Below are 21165 nucleotides of genomic sequence, written 5' to 3'. Positions count from 1 at the left end.
TGTCAAGGGAAAGCATCCTTGGATAAGAAAAGTGACCCCGCGTCACCTAGAAAAGATGCAGGCTACAGAGTTCAGAAGAACCTCTTTTGTCAGGCTGGGGGGAGTCTGGCCGTGGTTTGCTTCGAATAGCCATAAATCGCAGAAGGAGTTGCAGAATTCATGCTCGGTGTTGGCTGCCATGTGAATCCGTAAAGGAGGTGTTGGAGGGAGTTAATAAACGAGTGAGTGCAGCTAAAAGGCTTTTTACTGTTTAGAGTTCTGAAGCTGGTTTTGGTTGTTATTGTTCATCTCTTAGATGAATCATCTGAAAATGAAAATTTAAACCAGACGTTTAGAGCGCACCTTTGTGAGAAACTAATGATTCCACTTGGCATACAGCATCAAAGGAAGCCTTTTTAATGACATCAAATTCATGTACAGCCAAAAAGAAAAAGAAAGTATCTTAAAAATGCAGATGTAGTCACTTCAGAATGATGGAGTTTCTCATCTGGGTGAAATACTTCTTTTTTTTTTTTCCCTGCAACTTTTTCTTCTAGAAGTAAATTCAGGTTTTGAGTGGTTTTTCATCAAAGTGCAGCACTCTTGTAAGGAAGTGGCTTTTGCACCAGCCATGTTTGCCTGGCTTTAACTTCATCGTACAAAGTCCCATTTCTCAATACACACAGTGAAACATCCTGCAATTTCTGTAGATGCCAAACTTTTAATAAAATCCGTGCAGGCTGGCAAAATGGCCTGACAAACCCTGTGTTTAAAGGGATGCTTACCTTACTGGGTTCCCCCCTGCTTTTTTACCTCTTCCGCGTTCGTTTCATATTCCGTTTTCCAAACTGACTGTTCCTATCTCGAGGGAACTATTAAAGTGGAACTTGACTTGGCCGAACAGTAAGTATAAAGGAAAGTGTGTGCATTGTGATAGAGAACATGTGGCGCTGATGGGTTGCTAATCGGAGACAACCTCCTAAGTAGTAGGATCAGGAATTATTAATGCTAGATCTGAAATCTACATGCATGTGAGTAGAAAGAATGAAATTGCAGCATTACCCGCAGTTAGCTGGTGCTGTAGTCTCGTTGACCTAATGTCCCCTTAACAATTCAGGAGCCTGTCACCTTGTTAATGAGTTTAGTTGAAATTGTTAAAAATTTTGACACTGTGTTGCAAGTTATTAGCTTTCCCGGGTGTTGTTTTTTTTTTTTAATCTAGTAACTGTAGGCGTCATTTGATTTGTGCTAGTAGATAGCCTAATGAGACCATTGAACCGAGGTGTAATTTTGCAAATGGATAGCACAAATGGATGTAGCTTCTTAACAAAATCAAATGACTGAGGTTTCATATTGCATAAAAGGAAGTCTAAGACTCTTAAATACCCGTTTACCACTTTCTAAAAGATCCTTCCTTAATGAATGCTAATGTAATTTAGCTAGCAACCGAGTTACTCTCATAATCCTGCATACAGCAGCTATACGCTCTGTAACAGGATCTAAAATGATTGCCTTCTAAGTGTTGATCATTTAAGACTGTTTGCAGCCTATGAAAAACGATTCAAGTAAAGGTTGTGCTGTGGTACTTCTAGATGACTTGCTTAAATGGTGCTTAAAATAGGCAAGTGGTTGGTAAATTCTTCTTTGTTTTCCTGGTGCAAGCAAATAAACAGAAACGTGGAGATGTTCCTCTAAGCCAGTACCTTTATTTAGGGAAAAGAAGGTAGGAGAGCAGTGTTGGAGTTAACAAAATTCCAGTCTTCGGAAGGCCAGGTCCAACACTTAAAGAGTAGGAAACTTCAGATAAAAGGGGGGTCTGTGCATTAATCTGTGGAGGAAATGTCAGAGGTAATTTAGATTTTTTTACTCTGAAATGCTACCGTATTAAAAGACTTTCTTTATTAAAATCATGTCTTTATTAGTTTCTTTGAGAGAATTGTGAAATGGGATAGAAGTACAAATACCTTCAAGCTTTTGGGGACAGGTTTCTTCTTGGTGGGAGTGGGGAGAATGCATTTAGTACTGTCCAGCTAGCTCCAGCAAATAAATATACTCTGAATTAAGTTCTCCTGCAAATTTCACTGTCTGTTTTCCTCTCCATTGATACTACAAAAACAAAGATCAACATGCAGACACCAGGAAAGATAAATCGGCGTAGATTTGCTTTTCCCGATATAAGAGAAAAATAAATTGCAAAGGCTACGAGACACTTCATGAGATTGAGTGTATAAGGGCACTTCCCCTGCCTCAAAGTGCTCGAGCATCTTGGCCTACCACCTCACTTCTTTTTTTTCCTTTTTATTATTTGACAGACTACGCATTGGTTTGTTCTATCAGTGCGGCGGCATGGTATAGATGGTATCATAGTAGAACTGTGCTCATGGCCCTGCTGCAGGTGTTTCTCTTCACAGATGCCCAAGGTCAGTGGTTATCTGTAAGAGGAAAACCCAAGTGAAATCTAGAATCCTGTAAAAACCTACAGTGTGGATCGATGTAAGCACTGGCTTGTTGCTTACTGAATAAATGCCGAAGCAGATCAGAGCAGAAGTGGTCAGCCTTGGCAGTTACTGTGGTAGTAGCTCACACCTGTGCTGCTTCTACAACTTGTATTTTGTCTAGTTTTGTCAAGAGCAATGTTTTGTAGCTGTGTAATTAAACCTGTGAGCTCTGTTTTTAAAATTTAAAAAAGGAACCTAACAAAATGGAGACAACTAGCAGTACTATTACATAGTTTTGTGGCGGCTTCTATCTAAGCAACACAAAGCACCGGAGAGTTGTTTGTCTGGAGGTCTGCTCGCTAGTTTCTTGGGTCGTAAGACCAAGACCCAAGATTTGGCAGTAAGTACCAGTCACCTAAGAGAGGTGTAGGTAGAGGTAGAGACAAAGAATGATTATCCTGATTACTTAGATAGAGAAAATGAGACACCAGCTAGCATCCCCATTCACACAGCAAATCAGCACTAGAATGAGGATTATAGTATCTATTTCTTGACATGCAGTTCAGAGCTTTGATTAAAACTCTATTATATTTCATTAAAGAGAATCACATGATTGCAGTGTCAGTGTGTTTTCTTTTCTCGTGAAAAACTGTTTTTCTGAATTGCTTTATTTAACAAGAACTACATTTAGCCTAGTCTTCAAATGAATCATACTCCAAACTGCGTTCATCATAGCCAGTATAACTACTGTTAATTTTCAGCAAGAGAAGAAGAGGGGAATAAAATGGTTAAATGTCTCTACAACTCCCTGAAATGAGAGTGTAGCGAGGTGGGGGTTGGTCTCTTCTCCCAAGTAACAAGTGGAAACGGCCTCAGGTTGCGCCAGGGGAGGTGTAGGGTGGATATTAGGAAGAAAAAAAAATCACTGAAAGGGTTGTCAAACCCTGGAACAGGCTGCCCAGGGAACTGGTGCAGTCGCCATCCCTGGAGGTATGTAAAAGTCAGGTGGACGGAGCGCTGAGGGACATGGTTTAGCAATAACTTGGAAGTGCTGCGTTAATGGTTGGACTTGATGATCTTAAAGTTCTTTTCCAACCAAAACGATTCTATGCTTATTCATAAGCACCTGAGCCAGCAGGAAAGTGACAAGTCAAAATATTATGGGACAAAACCGGTGTTCCGTGAAATCTGGAAGTCCCTTCTGGCCATATAGAAAAAATCAAAGTAGTCTTCAAATGCTTTGGGTTTGAAACGCATAGGGCACTGCATGGCAACACTTTCCCCTTCATTCTTTCCCTGTTCTTTGCCACTAAGTTTGGTTACTATGTCTTGTTACTGTGCCTGTGTGTTGTCCCTAGTAAGTGAATCTTTTCCTCCACTATCAAAAGGTAAAATTTGAGGTAGTTTTACCTCAAAACCTTAAAAAAAAGGTAAAAAAATCCCTCAGAGTTGGTGCTTTGCTTTTTCTATGTTTTTATCTTCTCCTCCAAAGAGTGAGTATTGTTATTCTCCGTCTTGCTACAGTGTACATCTCTTGGTGTATATTTCAGCCATCTTCGTGGTTTGTATTTGACTTAAGTTCATGAAAGTAGTAACAAAGCTGGAGCTTTCACAACTCCCTAGACTTCACAAACTGGGAAGATGTTAGTTGTATGCCCCGGCAAGTAACAAGAGATTGATCCTTCAATCAACGACTTTTCTCCTGGACAACCGAACACATCTGGATGCGCCAGTCCTGCTTATTTTGAGCCTAGGCTCTGTAGGTCAGTGGTTTGGTATTACAGTTTGGTCTGTGGTATGGTTTCATTATGTGACCAGAGTCCCAAGCTCCGGTTGTCGCTGCCTGTCATTCCTGCAACAAGGAAAATCAAATCATCTAGTTTTCAGCTGCAAACTAAATTGTTGGTCTTTTTTCCTCAAAAGTACAAGGAAAAATAAGTCTTCAGTTGCTTGGTGATACACGTGTTGAGATATCAAGTTGCATTGCTGGGTCTAAAAAGAATGATAATATTTCTGGATGGATAAAGCCAAGACAGTGGAGAGAGATGGCTGTTACACAGAAGGAAAATAAAAATCACTTAGTGTTGCACACATGACTGAGAGGGAGCAAACATCGTATTTCTGAGTTCCTCTGAAAACCCTAAATAATTTTTAGCTTGTTTGTGCTCCTGAACGCTTGCAGAAGTCTTAGATTTTTTGTGTTGGGATTTCTTTTTGGTTTAATTTTTCTTTATAAGAATTAAGAATATTATGATGGTCTGTTAAGGTTTTTCAGCAATTTTCTGTTTGAATGTAACATTAAAAATATACATAGAGACCTCACCACAACACAGAAATAGTTTTGCCTATTGGAGAATCCAAACCACTTTTTATATACCCTTCTTTTATTAGGCATTCCAAGTATCTTCATTGAAGCCAGTGCTTCATGCAAAGCTTTAGTTCTTTAAATAAATAAATAGTTTTTTAAAAATAAAATCTTTTGGCTTAAAGTAAAACAATAAACATAAACGTCAGTGATTCTGGCATGAGAATATGAGCTCTTATTGCACTGTTCCCTTTGACATGTCGAAATCAGTAACAGAGGTTGAAAGAATTTAGATTTATTCCTGAAAGTCAGTCTTGCAAGCCCCAAAAGTGCTCACGTTGTTCCGTACTATTTATCGTGCATCTCCTTTAATACTTTTTGAAGCCGCGTGTTTTTAGCGTTACGGAGTGCTGCGCTGCACTGTCAGGTGAGCTCCTAAGAGGGATCCAGCTGTGCTCAGGCCCAAGGATCTGGTCGTGGCATTGCAGCATCTCTGCCATGTGTGTTTGAGGTGTTGCTCATACTTTACTTTTAATTAATACTTTGGTGGCCGTGTTCGTTTCTACTCCACCCATCACACCCACAGACTTCAAAGGATTTATACCAGCATAACCTCAGTATTTATTTTATTTTATTACTAGTGTGATTTCCTAAGGAAACAAGGCTTGGAGAGGTTGTTTGTGTTTGTCTGGTTTTCTGCCCATCACCCCAGTTCTCCTTGTTTCCAAAACCATTTCAGCCAAGCTTAAGAGCATCAGCAGTCACAAAGATGTGTTCCTACATGTTTCATGAAAATTGAAAAACATACCCAGAGAGATGCCCAGGTAATACTCCACTGAGGGCTACTGTGCAGCCTGAGCTCAGCTGCGGACAGGAGAATCTATAAAGGAGAGAAAGACGTGAGGAACGTCCCACATGCTGGGAAGGCTTTTGCTGGAATATCAACCTTACTGGACCCCAGAAAATCCAACCGTGAGACACGAATCTCTAGGATACCAGGCCCTGTTGGTTCTTCTCGGGAGCTACTTGTTACTAGCTATATCATTGCAGTCTCCAGCGGGTCTGCTCCTGGCCAGAAAGCCGTTATGGTGGGGATTGTATCTAGAATAAACAAACCTTCCACACAAGGAGGGGGCAAGTAAATTCCATCAGCTCATGATCAAAACACTTACTTTGTGTTCCAAAAATGCCCCAGACATCTACCAACCAGCCGTCATCCTTTGAAGTACACGGGCTTTAAGTATTTTAATATATCAGAGTGGACAGATGGTCACTTAACGTAGTATGTTAATGGCACGGGCAGAGCTGTGCTGCCACTGGCTTTCAGTTTAGTAGAACTGCAGCATTTGTAAGCTGCAGGTGTTGGGAGACAAGTAATTTGCAGCCAGCTCAAATTACTTAGGGTACATGACAGAGCAAATTATTTAGGTAATGAAGCTGAAAATGCAGGAAGATTAGAATATTATATAGTAAAATCATTCCTTGTTAATTCAGTTTGTGATCAGATATTATGTTGCTTTAAATACCACATTACATGCAGTACCCTTGTTTGAGTCAATGAATATGTATGAATATGTCAGTGAATATGTATGCCTCCTAATTTAATCAATATACTTACAAACAGCAGTAGCAGTGATGTCTGGCACAAACTGCATCCCTTCAGAAGCAGGTTAGCCCAATTTGTATATGTATCATATTTACTTCAAAGCCCTTCTGAATTACCTGCGAAATTGTATGTACCCTGTGGAGTAGGGGACAGGCCAAGCTGTGTTCAGGGAAAGGAATTTAAACCTTTCTTGCAGGCAAAGAAGGGATAACTTCTTCAGCAGCACCCTGGGACCCAGGAGACCCCAGGGGCAGTCCTGGCTGTTGTACCTACCCCGCATGGAGCCTTGAGGAACGTCCTCAACTGGCAGGTTGGGTGAGGGTGCTCTCCCCAGGAAAGCTGGTGGGTCAGAGAAAGACCATGCTCAGTGCCCATAAAGGTTTTAAGAAATAAAGACCGCTCTGACAGACTAACCACTATGTGCTTAAGTCCATCTTTACTGAGTAAAAAAAGAATATGTATACCTGGAATTTTCTTGATATTGCTGCCGTGGCAGCTGTGGTGGGGAGCTCCGCAGAAACGATCTTATCTCAATGGTGCAGCGTGCACAGGCGACAGGGACCCTGTGTACCACAAGAGGGAAACGGAACGCTTCCTACACAGGTTCTCCTTTCCAGAAAATGCTAATTTTTAAATTCAGAAATAGTAAGAGGCGGTAGGATTCACCTGACTTTCACCTTCTAAAAGGTGATTAAGGCATTGTTAAACTCTTTCTCTGATGAGTGGAGAGGAGGCATCTCCACTCGGGGGTTCATCTCGCTTGTCTTGAATGAGGTGAATCATTGTGCCCCTTCTCCCTTTTCCTTCTCACTTTCTTTTTCTCCTTCCCTTTCTTTTTCTCTCTCTTTTTCCTCCTTCATCATTCTAGAAGCAGACGACAATTAATTTCAGCTAATTACCTAACTTTCAAGGTAGCTCAGGTCAGCTAGGTGAATCTCACCTAAAAAGGCAATGGGGAAAAGGAATGGGGACCCATTTTTGCTTCCGTTGTAGAGCCCTTCCCAGGATACCAAATCTGAGATTTGATACCTGTTGTGAATTTGGAAAAAATAAGGTGATGTGTGTGAATGTACAATTTTAAAATAACAGGGTGAAGGCAGGAGGAGGAATGGGGAAATCCTTTTTCCACCTCTAGACAATTAATTCACTAGGAACAAACATTTCATTCAGGCACACTAAAGGGGAGGAAAAACTTCTGTCTTTGGAAAATAATTTTTTTCTTTTGAAAAATGTTTTCTTTGGGGCGGACTGGTAGTGCATTTTCTTGTGTTGAGGTTCAGTGTGTTTCTGCTTAAATGGCAGAACTGGGGAGAGAGGCGCCCCGTGCTTTACTTGGCTCTAGGGGCTCTTGTGCCGAGTGGAGCCTGCCCAAGGAGTTAGAAAGGAAGAAACTAAAGATTACGATGAACTCATACTGAGCGTTTCCTTACAAACACAGAATTAGATTTCTTTCCTCCTCTACTGCTCAAACCAGATGAGAAATAAAGCAGCATTTCATGATGCGGGAATTAATAAAGAGGGAGAGGCTGTCTAGGGGGCGTGGTTGGGACAGGGAGCTTGAAAAAGGCAGGCGAGCCCAGGGAAACTGTTCCAGATTTGGGGAAAGAAGTGAAGCCTGGAGTAGGAGGGAATAAGGCATATTCTTTTGTTCCAGATGCCAACAAAAGATGTCATTTACTGCTCTCTCTGGTTGTCTGGTAGGCAAGTTGACTAGGAATTAGGTGGAGGCAATCATGTAATTTAAGCATACCAGAGCTACTTCAGACAATTGCCAAGTGAAGACACAGGGGATGGAGGAAGAAGAAAAGTTCAGGGCAAAAACACAGGCTTTTCCCCCCTGTAGTACTTGGGCTCAAGTTCCTGTTCTGTCTCATTTTGAGCAAATCAAAGTGTCTACACTCAATTTTCATGCTGTAGAATGACGATCATATGATGCTACAGCAGAAGGGAGATTACCAGGCACTGCAGTGATAGGAACAGCTACAAGTTCAAGCCACGTATGCTGAGAGATTTTAGTGGGTGTCAGATGCCCTTTGCTATGGAGGCGAATTTGCCTTGTGTTTGACATCAGTCCGTGATGATGGCGACCTCCAGCCCTTAGTGGTCACTTCTCTCTCGCAGGAGCCGTTTCTGTAGCAACTTGTTCGATGCTTGTGGTGGGTCTCTGTACTTGAGCTTGCATTTGTGGTTTGTTTGGGCTTTTATTCCTATTCATGGCTGCCTTTGGCACAGGGCATCCTTGGTAGTATTCTGGAGCACTGTTATTTCAGGGTGTGAAAGATTCTTAGGCCTTTAATCTGGGAATACAAACTACATCTGTCACCTGGGTATCTGTAGCGGTTTCCAAGCAACCACAAGAGTTTATTTTTTTCTGCAATTCGTATTTAAGAAATGATTTGCTCATGCATGAACCAGAATCAGCCCGAGCACCACCCCAGGAGACAGAAATTGTAAACTGTAATTTAGGCTAATTCTAGTCTAAAGCATGAATTAGAGTATTTTATATAATCTTGGAAAATATACCGTATAAATATATGTAAGCACAGAACAGGTACAATTAATGTGAGCACAGTAGGGAGCTTTAAGTAACTCTGGGAATGTGAGAAACCAAGTTGGAACATATTCTTGACGTGTAAAAATATTTCCCACCTGCCTTGTTTGCATAAGAACAAGGTTTTAGCAAGTACATATTTGCATGTCAAAGTTAAAAGTGGGGAAAATATTTTCACCCTCGTAAGAAAAATGCATGATCTTGGCATAGGCAATTTGCATTTAGTATGTTTAAAGTGTCTTAAGTCCTTTCATGCTGTATGGAAAGTGTATGAACTTGCGACAGGGATTCCATTTCAATGAGTTGATTAGCAAAGGCACCCACGTGGAGCAGTAATTGATCTGATGGTTTTCCCTGCGTTAATTTGTAACACAATTGATGGTGGCAGTCCCCAACGATTTATGCTTCTGAGTTTCATCCCACTGTCCTGTATCTCAGAGTGAAAAGGTAAGTTGCAGTTTTAAGTGCTGCGTGCTTCATTGAAAGTGAGTACCTTGAAGATGTAAATTCAAGGAAATTTGGAATTCTAAAATTATACCTGATTTGGTGCCGCTGCTCATACGCACAACGGTTGGCAAATGCTGGCACAGCTGGAGCCTGTGAATCCGCGGAGATTCTCTTCTAACAGTAAAGCACCCTGGAAAATGCATTTGGGACTAATTATGGCACCTTTTAGACTATTAGTAACCTAGCTTTAGGCCATCACTTTGAAGGCATGTTACATTCCTTCAGAAACACTCTGCAAATGTCCTGTTGCTTAAGAAATAGGGATTGCATAGACAGGCTTCATGGGTGATTTAACTAATGTGCTGGAGATGGTAGATAAACAAGATCCAATTATATCGTACCTATTCAAAATAAGGCAGTAATTATGTATATAGAAGTGAAATGTAAAAAATACCTTGCCATGTAGCTGTTGAGGCCAGCTTTGTCACTACCGTGTCACAGGAGCTGGAGAAGGCTGCTGATTCACTCTAGCAGAGTAGAAAAATAAGCAGATATTGAAAAGACACAACTGGGAATCAGTAGATCTGTTCCAGAATTTGCCCACAGGATTGCTCTCTGAATTCTGAGTTTCTGTCAGTGTCAGCCTGTTGTTCAGTTCGTAGGTGTAAAGTGGGGTTGTGCTGCCCTTTCTGCTCCACGCTTTGTTTGTAAACCTGTGATGCTTTAGAAATAATGAATGCAACACATTAATAAAATGGCATACACTTTATTTTTTTCCTTTTATTAGTTCACTTCCTGCTCCATTGTGTTTAATGTGTTAGCTGAGAGCAAAGTGAAATTAAAATAGTTTTTGTAGGACTGCAGGGGAAAAGTTTTTCCTTTCTTATGTGTCCTGAAGAGACCTTTTAATTTCAGCCTGTCGTCTTGTTGCTGGAGGGAAGGTGGGGGATTAAAGATCAAGAATGCAAAGATCCTTGTGATGGAAGCAGATGCAAGTGGTGTCCTGCTGTATGAAAATATTTTGAAAGCTGCTGATATGGAACTGTCAGGAAAAGAGGGATGTGGTGCCGTAGCTGCTGGGCACAGCTTTCCTCGTCAGAGCTCTGTAGCTGCTGTTGGGTTCCTGGGAGCCGTGGGCACGATCCGGGTACTGCCCTGCTGCTCCGAGCATCGCATTTCACGTCGCCTGGAGAGTATTTGGAAGGCATGTTTTAGCACAGTTAGTGCTGTGCTAAAAGTCTTCTGGTCTCCTGGTTCATAGTTATCTTACAGTTTGGGCCTGATCCTGAGCGATGGTGTCGGGCTGCGGTGAAACGGAGCACACAGTAGCATTGGAAGATGATTCTGGTTTAATAATACGCAGTCGGTTAGGAGCTTAATGGCATGCAAAATGCAGTATTTGTAAGAGTGGACGTGACTTTTTGAAAACGGTGTTAAGAGTACAACTAAAGTGAAGCTAATGCATTGTAAGACAGCATTAGATGCGATTTTATGTGTCGTCATGGTCTGGATAGCCATAAACTGGATGAAATAAAAGGCTGTAAACAAACGGGCGTCTCGTGAATGATTTCAGTTCCTCACAGGAGACCAGCAGCCCGTCTGATTGTTAATGTGTCACAGTTAGAGACATGGCAAGAGGTGCGTTTGTACTCCTGCTCGGACTAAGCCGCTTCAGGAAAACTAACGTAGCCTGATCCTAACACCATTGCGGCAGAGAAAGGGCTTTCTTGGGATTTTTCGGTTATCTACCTAATGCGAACAGTCTGCATTTCTGTGAGCACATGCAAGCAAGCATATGTAAAATGTGGACGGCTGGTCTTTGATACTGTAGAGCTCGGCCTCGGCACGGTCCTGTCCAAAAAGACTTGCTGTCAAAAAGACTGTGGCCACACACTCCGAGAGTAGCTGAAGAGGTATTCCAAGCATGCAGGAGTCCCTGCTTTAATCCATGTATTCAGGTGGGAAGTTGCTGTGATTGATACATGCAGAGAGTTTTGACACACATTAAACAGAATCTAGTAGGTATGTTTTATATGTATGAAGTTCGAGTTAAAAATATCAGGGCTTTCATATGATGTATCTCTGTGGCATTTTCCAGACTGTGCCGACTCCTTTGTGTAAGTTGACTGGAATACTGCTGTGTTTTCCTTCCTCGTTTATTCTGTGGTAGCTAATACACATACATAATTTTCAATTCGGATATGTGAATTTTGGATTTCTGGTGTAAAACACAGTTGCTGTTTACCTTGTTACTTCTCTTTCGGATTTGGCCAGTCATGTGAACCGGACGGCATGCTGGTGGCCCCTCTGGAAAAGGTGGTGCGTTCATTTTCAGGCAGGACAAACTTCAAAATTACCTTTTACGATCTCACAGGAATAAGGCTGGAAGAAACCTTTCTAGTGTCGTCTTAGCTCTTTGGCCAAAATGTGAACTCTACTCTTCTTTTTGGCTTTGAAATGCTGATTCTAGCCTTCTTGTGGGTTCTTAAACACCTTCTCAAATGACCCATTTTAATAACCCAAAAGCTATTATATAACGAGCAGCCATAATTTAGTCCAAAGCTCTAGGGGACCCTTGCAGTTCAGCAATGAATAGTTAATGCAGTATAATGTTTAGCAGGTTATTAGTTTTCACTGTACAAATGCTGATCAGGGAATGCTTTTATAAGGTGTTTAAAAGAAAATGTAATTAACTGGTTGCGTGCTTCTGTTGCAGCTCAAATTGAAATTATTCCATGCAAGATCTGTGGAGACAAATCATCAGGAATCCATTATGGTGTCATTACATGTGAAGGCTGCAAGGTAAGCTTCTAAAATATTAAGTCTTAAAACAGCATTTAGCCTTTTGGTAGTGATTATTTCCCTTTTTTAAAGAGCAAGCATTGCGCCAAAGTTGGATCAGTGGGGTCCATTTCAAGGAATGTGAAATCGATTGGGTGTTCTGAAGTACTGGTTTTACTGGGGTCTTAAACAGGGCATTTTTGTGACACGCACACACAGATTTCAGGACAAGCTTCGAAAATGATGCGGTTGTGCTGTGTGTGCCGAAAACTGTCTCTCTGTGAATAAGCAGAAGAGGCACAGAAAGATGATCCGCTTCCAGCATACCGCAAAGATTCTGTTCTACGGATTCACTTGAGAGAGCGTTTGTCGCTTTCTTGAATCTCCCTCTCCGTTTTTGCTTCGTAAATTGCTAGGAAGCTGTGTTGAAATACGTGAGAGCTCTCCAGCTTCCCAGTTTTCTTTTGTAATTGGCTATGGTTACAAATCTGTTCTGTTTGGTGTGGAAGATGATGTTGCACAAATAGCACATGCTACCGGTGTTAAGCACGCTCGGGTCGTCCTGGAAGCAGTGCCTGTTCCTTGCACTGCAACCACTGCTCTCTAAGGTTTAGGCTTTGGATTTTCTGCTGGATTTGTACCTTTAGTAACTCCGGTGAACAAGGATTACACTAGAAGCATTTATATTTTGTTTAGGTTGTCTCTCTCAAGCAAGAATTAAATCAGACAACGCTAACAGTAGGCGCTGTGAAGCTAATCACTCCTTTTTATCGCTAGTACGGAATTACAGCGCGAGCTGGGGAATGGCACAGTGTGCTCTACCTTGTTGCTATAGGTTTTCCGCTATTACTCTATGCTTTAGATGTGAAGAATGTGTATTCATGACAGTTTCCAGTCTGCTATCCTGCCATGCTTGATACTACAGCCCATCTAATTTCCTTGCTTTCCCATCATAGAGATTTCTTTTGTGTTTTTCCAAGGGAGATTTTTCTGTTTTCATTAACACAGTCTCTCAGTCTCATGGAAGTATTGCTAAGAAGGAAGAAAAAAAAAAATAATCTAGGAATGTTAGAATGATATCGGACAGCACCTTCTGCCCGTTGTAACTGCTGTTGCTATGGGAAATGCACTAAAAATGCATTGATAATAAAATGGTTACTTTCTTAAGTTTTATGTGTTTGAGCAGCATTTACCAAATTTCAGCTGTGTGAAGTGGCAGACATTCACAGTCAGAATTCCACCATATGACTGTCTTGTCAAAGAGTACCAAGTTATGGTCAAGGTCCAAGACCTCTTTAATCCTTAGATGGTCTGGGACCAGTATACCTGCGAGGCTGCCTCCAGATCTGTGACGAACATCGTGTCCACGGACTGAGGTTAGTGTAACGCTAATGCTCATCTGTGCAGAAAACAGGCCGTTCTCAACATGGCTTGTTGCAGAAGAGGAACAGGCTGCCAAAGGAAAGGACAGATGCCATCAAAGTGACTGTACTTTCCCAGGAATAAAGGCAAATGTGAGTTATTAGGAGACAATTCCTTTGTGTAGCTCCAGCAGTCAGAACAACAGATGCTAGCCTGATAGTGAGGAATGCACGTGCAGTTCCTTATGTTTTAGAACAAATGGTTTTCCTTCAAATTCTGTGTAAATCGAGTTTTCTGGGAGGTCTGTGCAATCCTCGATCTGCTTCCGAGAATCCCACCAGAATGGTCAGCTGGTGGGAAAGGGCAGACGGAAGGCAGGCAGGCAAATATGCTTAGCATGCTGAAACCCATTTGAACCTTGAAAGCAGAGTGTGCCTGAGAAAGACAGTGGCCCAATGGAGTTGGGCATTTTCTCCTTCTCGTGGAGTAGCAGAATAAAGCTTTCTAGCAATATAATTTCAGGCAGAATTTTAAAGCCATGGAGTATCAACTTAGTTAACCAAGTTATTTCCTTTTCAGGAGGGAAATAACGCTGAAGCTCACTCTTCTTTAATGCCAGAGCCCAGATGACCTGCAAGCAGTAACAGATAGGGGAGTGATAGTGGGCCCAAGTCACAGGACGAGTTTAAATAATGACGGCCTAGACAGCATTTAAAATGCCCTACTGCAGCAGATGGATTTTGTTTGTGCTATGCTCTTCCACAGTAATGTCAACAAAGTCTCACCCAACAGAACTATTTTGGCTGGTGAAAAAGTTGGCATAGCTTGGCTCCTGCCAAATGAGCCAGGTGTGGATGGTATGGGTTTTTTCCCAGCTTTTCTGGGGCTATGATCCCTGCAGGTTTGAGCATGCTTACATTGCTCTTCATCTTACACTAAACCTTCTGTTGTAAAAAGTACTTCGCTATGAAGACCTAGTTTCCAGTCCTGTGCTCTTGATTCCTGGAGCTGATGTCCTGCACCAACAACTGGTCCCGGAGGAGTGAGTGAGGTTCTGCAGAGGTGCCACAAACCCATCCACGTGCAGCAGCCTGCAGGAGCGGGGCCTTCCTGCTCAGAAGAGAGCGGCTGCACTGCTGCCCTCCCAGGCCAGCCCTGCCAGCAATCATCCACAGGCAGCAGCAGCAAAGTGGGATGTTTTCAGCTCTTGCTGTTTTTCACTCCAATTTGATGTGAACTTTAATGTTACTTATTAGTAATGTTAAGCGTTACCATGTAAATACTAATAACCACCAGAAATAGAATTTATTTGAAATCTAAAGTGAAGTTTTATTTGCAAATACCTACTCTGCAGTCTTGATCTGTGTCACGTATGAAATCACAGACAAGCTCCCGTCAAACTGACTTTTGCTGATCCTGTTGCTCTTCTACAGGTTCGTGACCCTCGCATTTCACATCATTGAAAGTTTCCTGACCAGTTTTTGTGGTTATATCATGTCTCACATAACTAGAATTGAAGATTTATAATGAAGACAGTTAGTGTTTCTTGAGAAGTTTTCATTTCCTACCTTGCTATCATGTTGGTGGCTGTGTTTCGCACAAACGTCACTGAGTACTCCCAACCCCATCAACCTCTTCAGCTGAATTTGAATCTGCCTTTAAAAAATAAAATGTAACACACCCTCCTCTTTCCCCCACTAGTGAAAAAATTAAGTTTTTAGCCAGTGTCTGTTTTAGACTTTATGTAGGAGGGCTCCTGCGGCTTATTACAAATAAAATAAATTGTGAGAGAGGATTTTTTTCTATCCAACCATTGCTATACCCAGTATACAACATATAATGGAGGTAGAGGGAAGGCGAGATTAATCATAGAAGACTTTTACTCAAAGCGTGGTGAAGAATGACACAAAGACTATACCATGACTCTGAAAAAAAAGTTTATTCTCCTGTGTAAGATTGGAAATACTACTAGCGTAGTGGCACTCCTGAAAAAACTAGTGTTGTATGGAGCAGCTCTTCAACCATTAGTTGTGGGAAGCCATTAACAACCTTCTGCTCTCTATTAGGGACCATGCTGGGGAGGCAGGTTTGTACACCTCCGTATTCTTTTCTCATAGATGAAAGTTGAATCCAGTTCAGCATTGTCAGAAAATACCTGAACGCTTCAAAAGGACACAGCAAAGCATTTAGTTTGAAATTAATTTTTTGTCAATGAGCGCTGTCTTTTAATTTGCAGATGCAGCTCCTTGCTTTTGCTGTCAATAGCGTCAGTTCGTGCCCAACTGACCCACAAATGCTGCATTAGTGTGAGCCCACTCTTCACTTGACTGTACACAGTTGGTCTCATAAAACCATCCATGTGGGGCATTTCTGGGCATCTCTTGCATTTTCAAAGGTCTATAGGTACCGGCTGTTGTCTCGTCTGTCTTTTACCAGCTAAGATGGTTTTGTTCATTCTAACTGTAAGGAATGTCCTTGTCTGTTACCTCAGAAAACAATACCTGGTGTATTCTCACTTCCCATCTCGCGTTACTGTTGTTCATTCGTTTCATTCATTCGCTTTCTTTACTAGCCAGTTTTTCATTACTCTCTTGAACATGAAGTGTCATATTGGAGTTGCAAACATTTACATCCAGTTCAGGCTTTTGAAGTGTTTTGTGGGGTTTTTTTATTTTTTTGCCTAGTCAATTTCAAGCAAAATGTGTTAGAAAAGAGATGAGCCATGTTCCAGACAGGGCTAGTCAGAAACCTTGTATAACCTGATAAACACAGTCTCACTCCTGTCTTTTATATTACATATATAAAACTCAACATTTTTTCTGTTTTCGGTGGCACTATAACTTTGTTATCAAACGCCTTATTAACAAAGTTTATTAAACAATATTGTCGCAGCACTCTCCTCCCTCTACAGCTAAAATATGTGCTCATTGTTATAAAAGGGTTAAAAATCCAATTTGAATGTTCACCTGTCTTTCATGTGACAGCGTATTTTTCTGATGGATCTTTGAAGAAAATTTGCGATAGTTTGCTTTAGAAAACAGTAAAAGAATGAATCCCCCAACTAATTGTTAATTGCTCAGAATATTGCAAAACTTAATGATACGTGGAAGTCTTTAAGTATTAGCCATAAATCATGGGATTATGAATAAACCTTTGTTGTCACAGGCTTGCATACAGTCATTCCAAAACGTCTGCCATTAGGATGCAGCAAGGCAGCTGTCAGCTGTTTTCTTGTAATTAAACAGCCAATGAGCAGCTAATTAAGACATATGTGTATACAGAAGTGGAAGTGGGTATGTTAATGAACTGTAGGAATCAATTCATTAAATGAAAATTTGTCAAAAGACCAAACATGAGATCAGCATTTCAGCCTGTGCCGCAGTGGAGAGGGAGTCAGTGCTGCGCCATTTGGGACATCGGGGGAGCACAACTGGCTTTTCCCTGCCAAGGAGCCGGCTCAGGCACAAACGTCTGCGATACTGAGCTGTGAAGGTATTGAAACTATTAATAGACTTTGCGAAAACTGCTATTTACATTTCAAAGTTCCTTTTTTAACAAGTTGTTATTCAAACTGACTTGCAGATGAAAAGTTTTTGCGCCCTTTTTTCCCCAAACTTGATTTCTTGGCAGCATATGAAAAACCATATATTGTATATAAATAGGAGTCTGAAATGCAGAGCTGAAGCTCTACGGCTTGTAATCTGCTCTGCTTTTCTTCTGCTGCTGTGTTAATACATCTACATAAAAAGGGAGACATGCAAAGCTCGATGACGCCTCATCAGAATCCACGGGATCGTTAGAGTGATGTGGGGAGGAGGCAGGGCTGGCTCCCTCGCTCCCGGGAACGCGCTCTCCCGGAGACCCTGGCTCAGGCCGCGCCACGGGTCAGAGTGCTGTAACACAGCGACGTTCTTTAGCGCAGCGGTAGTTTCATTTGTGTGTTTGATCATTTGGGGTCCGCTCTGCCTGTGGCGCATTAGGCAATCACCTGAATGTGAAGTAATGGTTGGGAACATACATGCAATTACGAGCATGTGGCCTGGGCTGGTTTGCATAATGCTGGAACGTATACACGTGTACCACGCATGCATCCACCTCCTCCTTCCTGGTGGAAAAATTATAGCTAGCTCTGTGCCTCTGGCAAAAGCGAGGAAGTAAAACAACAGAATACAGCGTCTCTCCTTCCCCTAATAAAAGGGGGGCAAAAAACAACCTAGGAGGAAACTACATTTACTTACAGAAGGCTCCTGTGGTAGGGCCTTCCCCACGTGTCTTACAATGATACAAGAGCCCGAGGACCACCAAAAGGTTAGAAAACTCACAAATAAATGACAACAACACAGAAGAACTTTGAGAGTAAAAACCCCTCAGTTTAACTTCATTGTCAGTTCAGCCCCAAATCTCAGGTATGCTTATTCCTGAGCCCTGGACAAGTTTAGATTCACGTCTGAAGTTTGAGGCAAGGGGGTGTTTTTGCTTTAGCTACTGCTGCTGTTTTCAGCGTGGCCACATAACATTGTAGGGTTTGTTCTTAAAAGCACTCTACTACATCTCTGGTTTGTAAAGTGCAAGTGCTTTTAAAGGCCCCAGTTTCAGGCAGTTCTGCTCTATTGAAAATTCAGCTTCAAGCTGTAGCTTAGCTGATATATTGTACGCTAAAATGTATTGAGCAGCTGTGTCTCTCTAGGGAAAATCTGGAAAAGCAAACAGCCCAGTATTTTCTCCATTATAATACTAAAAATAATCCTCAGCTTGACAAGAATATTCTTAATAAAGAGAAATACGCCAAACTGGCAATACAGAGTCAGTATAAGTCCCAGCTAAAGGAAAACATATAGATCGTGGAGGCTGTTGGGCCCGGTTCGTTTTACATATTGATGAAGCTGAATTTCAGCATCTCAGGGGTTGCAGAAGCAACTGTTTAAAGTGTTTGGAGAACTGAAATTTTAAGGGACTGGTGATGCAGACCCTTGATCAGTAAGTCATGGGTCAGGTCGATACCTGATCCCATTTTCCTCGTGAATGGCACTGCGCTCGCATGTGCACTCGCCCTGGCGTGAGAGGCTCCATGAAGGGTGCCAGCAGAACTGTCTGCTTACCTCAGAGCTGGTGCCTCCAGAGGGATCACTCATGATGGCAGAAATTTCCATGGTATTTCAGGTTTTCTTTAGGGTGAAACGCCCTCAGCCAGAACTCAATACATGCAATGCTTTCACTCTCAGTGATGATCATTTCGCTATTGACAAACATTAAAAACAGTTGAAAGTTTAATCATGTAAAGACCAGAATAAATGGGTGAGAAACAGTGTACAGGAAAACAGGATTAAAGAGAGGCATCTTCAGTTTCCTCATTTTTTTTTTAATACTCCGTATTTCCCCATTAAAGCTTTAATAAAAGGGGCACAATTGACAAAGACTGGCCCCCTCCTCATAGGATGGAGCGAGGGGCTTTATCTCAGTGTTTTGTCAGGGTTCTGTCTGCAGGAGGTTTGCTAGGAAGTCTCTTACTTGTCGTGCAGAAGTCCTGCCTGTTGTTTGTTTCACCAGGTGTCTGGACAGAGCGTGCGTGTGCTGAGGGACTCCAGTATCTGGCCTTCAAATAAATAAAAAAATTGGGAAAAGTCCAACTTTAATTAAAAGCTGCCCAGCCTTTCTGAGGAAGTATTTTCTTTGCAGCCCTGTTAATTAATCCATTATGTGGCAACATACAACTAAAATACTGCGTTCGCTGATCTCAAATGCCTCGTTAGAATGACTACATCTTTGCAGAATCCTTGTGAAGTAGGTATTGCACGCGCACCAGCTGAGGTTGGGACAGTCTGTGGCAAAAAGATGAAATGAAGTTCAAAGCCAACAGCTGGCGTAGTGGTTAATAAGGTGCACGGTTCTGATGGAGAGAACAACATCGTAACTACGGCGTAACCTTCCAGCGCTACCTTTCTTTGGAGATGTGTCTACCCATCGCAGTTCACTCAGGAAAGAGACAACACATAAAATCTGTTTCAGCTTCCTCCCTCCTTAAAAATCTAAATCCTGCGCCAGGTTGAACAAAACCTTGATTGTCAGCATTAGACTGATTAAGAAAAAACATTTTAGAAATTGTTCTTTGTAGAAGGAACTGCTCAGCATCATGCTCTGTATTTTTAAACGCATACATACACTGGTGAGGCTGAACATCGGGCCTGCTCTTGTCATCTCCAAAGTGCAGAAGAGGAGAGCAGCTGTTGAAGCCTCCCTGTTCTGGAGATCTGTGCTGCCCCAGGAACAATAGGAAATCTAGATCTACATTTAGCTCATTTGGAACGAATTGGTGTGCCGTGCCAGATGTAATATGGGATCTGTAAAATCAATGAAAAAATGTGTAATTCTTTTATATGTCATAACACTTTTTTTTATGAACTGTTTCCTATTAGTTACTGGATTTTGTTTGTTTCTAGGAGAGAGAGAAAAAAACCCTCCTAACTTCCTTTTTGACTGTAGTGCTCTTGAACTTCACTTTCTGTTAGGTGTGCTGCCTTTCAGAGGCTTCCTTTGGCCCATCAGGTAACTGCTTCTTGACTTGTATTTTGCAATTCTGTTACAGGGCTTTTTCAGGAGGAGTCAGCAAAGCAATGCTACGTACTCCTGTCCTCGGCAGAAGAACTGCTTGATTGACCGAACTAGTAGAAACCGCTGCCAACACTGTCGATTACAGAAATGCCTTGCTGTGGGGATGTCTCGAGATGGTGAGCTCTGCTAACACACAGCGTAACTGCGAAAAGAATGTTTAGTATACTGTGTCTTCAACTAAAACAACGTAGGATTTAAAAGTGCATTGGGCTGATGGGTGTGACCATCGAGTGGTTTTTATATGTTGCTATGTATTCACATCTACCTATGTACACGTCACGGCATGCATGAAGTTCTTGGATTTGGTTTTTTTTGCTACTCATCTATTATAGTTCCCAGTTAAGAGCTTTGCCTCTGGTCACTTCTTGAATATGCAGTTTTTAACCTAATGATAATACTTTCTCTATGTGTTCCTTGCAACTAAAGTGACATACAACAGCTGCAAGTAACACTCTGATGGCCATACTGGTATGGATCAGAACTGTTTCACAATATGAATAATGGAAAAAACACAAAGAGAAAATAGCAGTGTTTTTTCAAAGATAGAATTCTGAAGAAAATGTGTTCCAGTGCTGTTAATATTAAGCTCAAAATTACACCTCGTGTAATGACGAAAACCCACCCCTGTGAAAGGGAAGCTTATGTAACCGGGTTAGAACTGGATTTGCAGCTGATATTTGCACACCTCCCCCATAGATGTAACAAAGCTGCCATCGCTTACCCAATTCGAAGATCTGACTCAGTCTTTTCCCCTGTAATAGTGACAGCAACGCTATATATTCTACAAATCCATATGCATTACTCTATGTACATGAGGCCCGATTAAGGAGATTGTTTTCAGATTATGTTTACTTCTTGAATTACTGTGTCTTAATTTTTTTTATTGAGCATGAAATTAAAAACCTGAAACAGTTGATCATGTAACGACTAGTCCCTCAGACATGTTTGCTTTCCTGTAGAACAGGACAAGGTGGTAGTCACCTTCCTCATCAATGAGGCTTTTACAGCCAATACAGGTCCCAGAAATCACATACCATGTTCTTAGGAATCCCCTGGATGTGCCAAACCAGTTGCTTCTGGCTTACGC

General features: G+C 41.7%; 1 protein-coding gene across 4 annotated transcripts in view; it reads left to right on the top strand.

Annotated features, from left to right (window-relative positions):
- Positions 1–21165, top strand: part of RORA (RAR related orphan receptor A) — a 435634-nt gene that overhangs the window by 398070 nt on the left and 16399 nt on the right. For all 4 annotated transcript variants that reach the window (XM_074600027.1, XM_074600030.1, XM_074600028.1 and 1 more), the window contains 2 exons: positions 12043–12128; positions 20053–20194. In XM_074600027.1, coding sequence (XP_074456128.1) covers positions 12043–12128; positions 20053–20194 — 228 coding nt within the window. The remainder of the gene's footprint in view (positions 1–12042; positions 12129–20052; positions 20195–21165) is intronic.

Source organism: Larus michahellis, chromosome 9 (assembly GCF_964199755.1).
Source record: "Larus michahellis chromosome 9, bLarMic1.1, whole genome shotgun sequence".
NCBI lineage: Eukaryota > Metazoa > Chordata > Aves > Charadriiformes > Laridae > Larus > Larus michahellis.
This window is presented reverse-complemented; position numbering and strand designations above follow the sequence as displayed.